Below are 7,084 nucleotides of genomic sequence, written 5' to 3' on the forward strand. Positions count from 1 at the left end.
AATAAATGAAATAATGAAGGGGCGATTTAATTTAATTTTATTTTTTTAAAGTGATGAGGTAATAGGGGACTGTAAATAAAAGGGAGCTATAAAAATGAAGCCCATGAAACAAATTCGGGAAGTATAAGAAAATGAGGCGAGGGAGGAAAAAAAAAAAAAAAAAAGGTAATTAAATTTTTTTTTTTTTTTTTTTTTTTAATTTCGTGATAGAAAGATGAAGTGAGGGGGGATTTGGTGATGCGAGGGAAAGGGGCTATCCCAAAATATGGGTTTTGTTATGCGAGGGAGAGAGGCTTATCTCAAAATATGATTTTTTTTTTTTTTTTTTTTTTTTGGATGGAAAAGTTATGCGAGGGGAAGGGGCTAACCAACATATGGGTTTGGCTATGCGAGGGAGAGAGGCTATCTCAAAATATGATTTTTTTTTTTTTTTTTTTTTTGGATGGAAAAGTTAGGCGAGGGGAAGGGGCTAACCAACATGTGGATTTGGTTATGCGAGGGAGAGAGGCTATCTCAAAATATGATTTTTTTTTTTTTTTTGGATGGAGAAGTTATGCGAGGGGAAGGGGCTAACCAACATGTGGGTTTGGTTATGCGAGGGAGAGAGCCTATCTCAAAATATGATTTTTTTTTTTTTTTTTTAATGGAAAAGTTATGTGAGGGGAAGGGGCTAAACAACATATGGGTTTGGTTATGCGAGGGAGAGAGGCTATCTCAAAATTTTGATTTTTTTTTGTTTTTTTTTTTTTGGATGGAAGAGTTATGCGAGAAGAAGGGGCTAACCAACATATGGGTTTGGTTATGCGAGGGAGAGAGGATATCTCAAAAATTTGATTTTTTTTTTTTTTTTTAAAAAAAAAAAAAAAACTTCGGTGGAAATAGTTAGAAAATTTGCGAGGGATAGAGACGTATGTGGAAAGCGAGGGAAAGGGGAATTGGAGCAAGGGCATATTTCGAGCGAGGGATAGAGGCCTAGCGAGGGGAAGAGGCCAAACTCAATTTTTTTTTTTTTTTTTTTTTTTTTTTTTAAACTTCGGTGGAAATAGTTAGAAAATTTGTGAGGGATAGAAATGTATGTGGAAAGCGAGGGAAAGGGGAATTGGAGCAAAGGCGTACTTCGAGCGAGGGATAGAGGCCTAGCGAGGGGAAGAGGCCTAACTCAAAATAGTTTTTTTTTTTTTTTTTTTTTTTTTTTTTTTTTTTTTAAACTTCGGTGGAAATAGTTAGAAAATTTGCGAGGAATAGAAACATATGTGGAAAGCGAGGGAAAGGGGAATTGGAGCAAAGGCATACTTCGAGCGATGGATAGAGGCCTAGCGAGGGGAAGAGGCCTAACTCAAAATCGTTTTTTTTTATTTTATTTTATTTTTTTTATTTTTTTTAAACTTCGATGGAAATAGTTAGAAAATTTGCGAGGAATAGAAACATATGTGGAAAGCGAGGGAAAGGGGAATTGGAGCAAAGGCATACTTCGAGCGAGGGATAGAGGCCTAGCGAGGGGAAGAGGCCTAACTCAAAATAGTTTTTTTTTTTTTTTTTTTTTTTTTTTTGTAATTGAAAATCTTCGACTACTTAATGGAGCTGCCTTTTGAATTAAAACGTCATCTTTTATTATTTGTGATTATAGTTAGAATAAGTGTGAAAAAGGATGATATTCATTGAAGAAGCCCAAACTGGCACAATACATCTTGGTGTAGTACGTTATATAGTAATGGGTAATTTCTAAGGATAGTAAACCTTCAACCATTTTGCATTGATGGGGCTTAAGAGGGTTTGAGAATCAGGCTCAGAAATTCTGCAATAGCCATTTTCATTGACTTCCCTTACTACAAAAGGACCCTGCCATTTGGGTGTGAACTTGTGAGTTGATGTTCCCCTCATGACGTGGGGTGCAGCCCGTAACACTAAATCACCTTCTTGGAATTGTCTTGGTCGTACTAGAGTATCATAAGCTTTAGCTATACGGCCCTGGTAAACTCTAAGATTAGTCTAGGCCTTGTCCCTTCTTTCATCAAGGACTTCCAGCTCTGACGGCCTGGAGTACGGGCTAGTTCCGCTTCGGAGGGCCATACGAGCTGATGGTATGGCAATTTCTACTGGAAGGACGGCTTCCGTGCCATATACCAACGAAAATGGGATCATTTGAGTTGGTCTTCTTTTGGATGTTCTGTATGCCCAGAGCGCCATTGGAAGCACATGTGCCCAGTCCCTTTGATAATCCTTGAGAGTCCTTGAAAGGATTCTAAGGAGTGTTTTGTTGGTTGCTTCAGCTTGTCCATTCCCCTGAGGATAGTAAGGCGTTGATTTATGGTGTGTGATATCGTAGGAGGCTAAGAGTTTTCCCACTTGGCGGTTGACAAAAGGGGTCCCATTATCCGACAGGATTACTCTATGAATGCCAAAACGACATATAATGAATTCTCGAATGAAATTGGAGACAGCAGCTCCTGTTGCCTTCTTCAGGGGGATGGCTTCTACCCACTTAGTGTAAGTCTCTGTGGCCGCTACGATCCATATGTGTCCCTTTGACGGTGGAGAGATGGGGCCAATAAGATCCATAGCCCATGTGTGGAAAGGCCATGGTGAGCTCAAACTATGCAGATCAGTGGCTGGTGCGTGAATAAGGTTACCATGGACTTGACAAGGTTTGCAGCGTTTGGCATATATTTTGGCGTCCGCTTCCATGGTGGGCCAATAATAACCTATATGCAAAAGATGTTGGAATAGCTTGGCTCCGCCTTTGTGCTCCGACCCATGAGCAAGTTCTAAAACTTTATGGATCTCTGCTCCCGATAAGCAGCGTAAAGGCTTCCCGTCAAAGCCACACCTGAAAAGTTGCCCTTCGTGTAAAAAGAACTTCGAAGCTCGCTTCTTGATTATTGCTGCTGCAGAACGATCTGGCGGCAATGATGCTTCTTTGAGGTAGTCTATATACACCTGTCGCCAGTCGGAGGTGATTTCTGCGAAATTACATTCAGCTTTTGGAGGGAATTCCTGGCATTTGGTGCACTTTCCCTGAAGGTCGTTTGCTTCTTTGGCCATAGTAGGCCAATAATATCCCTGTCGTTGTAGCCTCCTGTAGAGGCTCACGTCTCCTGTTCCGCAAGAACGATTGTGAACCCCTTCTAGCTTAGACTTGGCTTCGGTAAAGTCGATGCATCGTGCTAGCAGACCCCCAGGCCCTCTGTAGTAGAGGACTCCTTGGTAAATTGTGAAGTGTTTGATTTCGCACAAAGGTAGTTTACCTGAGGGGGCGCGGAGCTCATCGATGATTGGGGCTCTCCAGTCGGTGGGTTCTTTTTCAGGAAAAATAGTTGTTACCGAGCACGGCATGGAGCGCTTCAGTACTTCTATCTTAGTTGATTCTTCCGCAAATTCTACTTTAGAAGCCAAGGTAGCGAGGGCGTCTGGGTGTCGATTGTTGGAGCGAGGAGCGTGTTCTATCCTTACCATGTCGAATTTGTCTGTCAACCTTTGGACAATGGTTCTGTACGAGGCTAAAGGCGGCTCTTTGATAGCATAGTCTCCATTGGTCTGCTTGACCACCAAATTAGAGTCGCCTTTGATACATAGGAGACTTACTCCTAGGTCGAGTGCTGCCATAAGCCCTAATATCAGGGCTTCGTATTCAGCCTCGTTATTAGAGCATCTAAAATCCAGTTTATATGACAAATTGACTTCAGTTTGATTTGGGGAAATAAGGACTATTCCAGCTCCTCCCCCTTTAGAGGTGGACGATCCATCGAAACTCAAACTCCATTCTCCTTCGGTGTTTACTTCAGCTGCTTGGAACTCATCACCTGGCAATTCATCCGAAGGCGGTTCATGTTCTCCACTAGGGAAGTGAGCTAAGAGGTCGGCAAGCGCTTGACTCTTGATGGCCTTGGGAGCTTTGCAAGTGATGTCGTATTCTGCTAATGATAGGAGCCAACGAGCTGGCCTGCCGGAGAACGCTGGTCTAGTGAGGAGAAAGCGGATAGGATCACTCCTGGTCATGAGATAGATGGGATAAGAAAGAAGGTAATGGCGGAGCTTTTTGGCTGCGAACACTAGGGCGAGGCAGTGTCGTTCAATGGGGGAATATCGGACCTCAGCCCCTTGGATGACTCTGCTTATGTAGTACACGGGCCGTTCAAGTCCGTCAATTTCCTGGGCGAGCAGAGCGCCGACTGATTTCGGCGTGGAAGTGATGTAGAGGAGTAAGGGCCTCGCCGGCTGAGGAGGAGTCATGGAGAGAGGGGATGCTAAAGCTGATTTCACTCCTTCGAATGCTTGTTGGTGTTCCTCATTCCAAATGAACCTGACATCCTTCTTTAGTAATGAATTGAAGGGTTGTGTTATTTCAGCCATAGCTGGGATAAACCGTCTCAAGTAAGATGCCCGACCAAGGAAGGTTCTCAACTCGTCTAGACTGGTTGGTCGTGGCATATTTTTGATAGCGGCGACCTTTGCTGGGTCAGGGTCTATCCCATGGCGATGAACGATACAGCCAAGGAACTTGCCGGCAGTGACTCCGAATGCGCACTTAAGCGGGTTCATTCTGAGTCTGTATTTCTTACAACATTCAAAAACTCTTTGGAGGTCTTTGAGGTGACTAGTCTCCTCTTTGGATTTTACCACCAAATCATCAATGTAACATTCTAAGGACTTGTGCAACATATCATGAAAAATGGTTGTCATAGCTCTCTGGTATGTTGCTCCCGCATTTTTCAACCCAAAAGGCATTACAGTATAGAAAAAGTTCCCTATAGGAGTGCGAAATGCTGTCTTTGGGGCATCCTCTGGAGCCATCTTGATCTGGTTGTAGCCGCTGAAGCCATCCATGAATGAGAACATATGGTGACCCGCCGCTGAATCAATCAAGGTGTCTATATTTGGGAGTGGGAACTCATCTTTGGGGCAAGATTTGTTTAGATCTCTGAAATCGACGCACACTCGAATTTGACCATTCTTTTTGATAACTGGGACGATACTAGAAAGCCAGGTGGGATGTTGGATGGGTTTGATAAACCCTGCTCCAAGCAGCTTCACCACTTCGTCCTTGATGTTGAGCTCCACCTCGGGCTTATAAAATCTTACTCCTTGCTTGACTGGTCGAGCCAGGGGGATGACGTTCAACCGGTGCATGGTAACATCTTTATCTAATCCTGGCATTTCTTCATATGTCCATGCGAAAACGTCCGAATATTTCCTGATCAACTCGATGAGGGGCCCCCTTTGATCTGCTGGAAGATCTTTGCAAATGAAGATAGGACGCCTGGGTTCTCCTTCAGAGGCTATGTTGATTTCTTCCAGTTCTTGTTTTTGGGGCCTAGGGCCGTCCTGTAAACACTCCGGAGCCGGTCGGACTTCTTGCAATCCATCTTGCTTGGTAGGGACTTGGTTAAGAGATGAAGTGGCTGCCTTGAGGAGTTTAGCTTTTGAGCCTTCGGCTCCATCCAAATGAGTTACCGCGGGACAATAGGATTTGTCGGAGTGTTTATCTGTTGCTGGAAAAGCCACAGCTTTTCTTCTCCTTCTGCTCTTCTTGTCTCTACTTTTTTTATTCTTTGCCATTGGCGAGCGTTGGGTCAGTGCAGACAAGGTGTAGCAACAGTGATCTTCTCCACTTAGTTCACGGTGGACAATTGCTACGTCGTCTAGCTGGGGGTCGGCATTGGTAACATTTGCCAACCCCTCGCACCGTCATAAACGATATACCACTCTGCCATCTTTTGTTTGAAACCTGGTGACTTTAGGGAGCTTTCTTGAGGGCTCTGATTTGGCGAACGTCTTTCTACGAGGTGGTGATGAACCTTCTTCAGAGAGGTCATCCCAGTCAGGTACAGGAGTTCCTCGAAGTGGCAGGGGAGGTTCGTCTTCGTCGACATGATTATAAAATACTGCATCTGCCATGTAAGCTTCATCTACTCGAAAAGGCTTTTGAGAGCCAGCTACGGCTACTACTTCATTGTTGTAGATTGCTTTGACACATTGATGGTAGGTGGACGGAATCACAGCATATCTGTGAAGCCAAGTTCTCCCTAGGAGAGCCTGATAGGTCGTCTCTGCTTCTATAACATGAAACTTAGTAGTAGAGCGAATTGGTCCCACTGCTAAGTCTAACTGGACATGACCTATGGTTTTAATTTTTTGGCTTCCAAAACCAGTGATGGAGATGGGTTGCCTGACTAAGTGCTTTTGTGGGATCCCCGCCGCCTGGAAAGTAGAATAAGGCATCACATTGAGTGAAGCTCCTCCATCCATGAATCCTCTTTGAAACTCCATCCCATTGATGAATACTGGGACGTAGAGGGGGCGGTTATGTGGAAATGGTACTTGTTTGTCGGCCTCGGTAAAGGTTATTGCCAAAGAGTTATCTCGAAATACTTTCCTTACTGATCCGCTTACGCTCATGCACGTTTCACCATTCTGCTCTGCAAGTCTTAAAAAGGCCTTGGTGGCTTCAAAGCGTGTTGCTTCAGACAGGCCGAATTGGTTGAAGAACCATTTGAACTTTGCCGATTTCTTAAGTGCTATCACTCGTCTAGTCTCAAAGTCCGGACAAGTGGGAGCTGGGAGTTCAGAGAGCTCGCACACCATTGGCTCTTCCATCTCGTCATAATGGGAAAGCATCATGACCGTCTTGCCATTATCCTTATGGCACGGGAGAGGATCTTTCAAGACATCTTCTGTTTGGCGAGGTAACTCCAAAGCGTCTTCAGACATCATCTTTCGAACTAAGGATTTGAGTGCCCAGCATTCCGTAGTAGGATGTTTAACAGAACGATGGTATATGCAATAGTCTGCCCGCGCTTGATCCTTTTTGTTAACAGGTTGCCTTGGCTCGGGAAGGTGAACTTTTCCATCTTCCACCCAGGCGTTGAGGAGTGCCTGTGCCTCATTCACTGAGATAGGTAATGGCGGGGGAATTTGATCGAACTTTCTCTTTTTTGCCTGCGGGTCTTCTCTTCCCCAAGAGGAGCCCTTGGCTGCATACACAGCGTGGTTGCGTCGGTTAGGCCTCCATGAGGAAGGTTGAGGTGCTGTTGGTCGCCATGAGTGGGGTTGCGGTGCTATCATTCGTGCCCCTGATCTTACTGTT

At 44.6% G+C, this 7,084-nt stretch overlaps 1 protein-coding gene across 1 annotated transcript; it reads right to left on the bottom strand.

Annotated features, from left to right (window-relative positions):
* Nucleotides 1-1,989: 1,989 nt before the first annotated feature.
* On the bottom strand, nucleotides 1,990-5,556 carry LOC145793427 (uncharacterized). The gene has a single exon (XM_082876251.1). It carries the CDS (start codon nucleotides 5,554-5,556, stop codon nucleotides 1,990-1,992), a length of 3,567 nt encoding a protein of 1,188 aa, XP_082732377.1.
* Between the last annotated feature and the right edge of the window lie 1,528 nt (nucleotides 5,557-7,084).

This window comes from Camellia sinensis, chromosome 6 (genome assembly GCF_055761805.1).
Source record: "Camellia sinensis isolate YWXY chromosome 6, ASM5576180v1, whole genome shotgun sequence".
NCBI classification, from domain to species: Eukaryota; Viridiplantae; Streptophyta; class Magnoliopsida; order Ericales; family Theaceae; genus Camellia; species Camellia sinensis.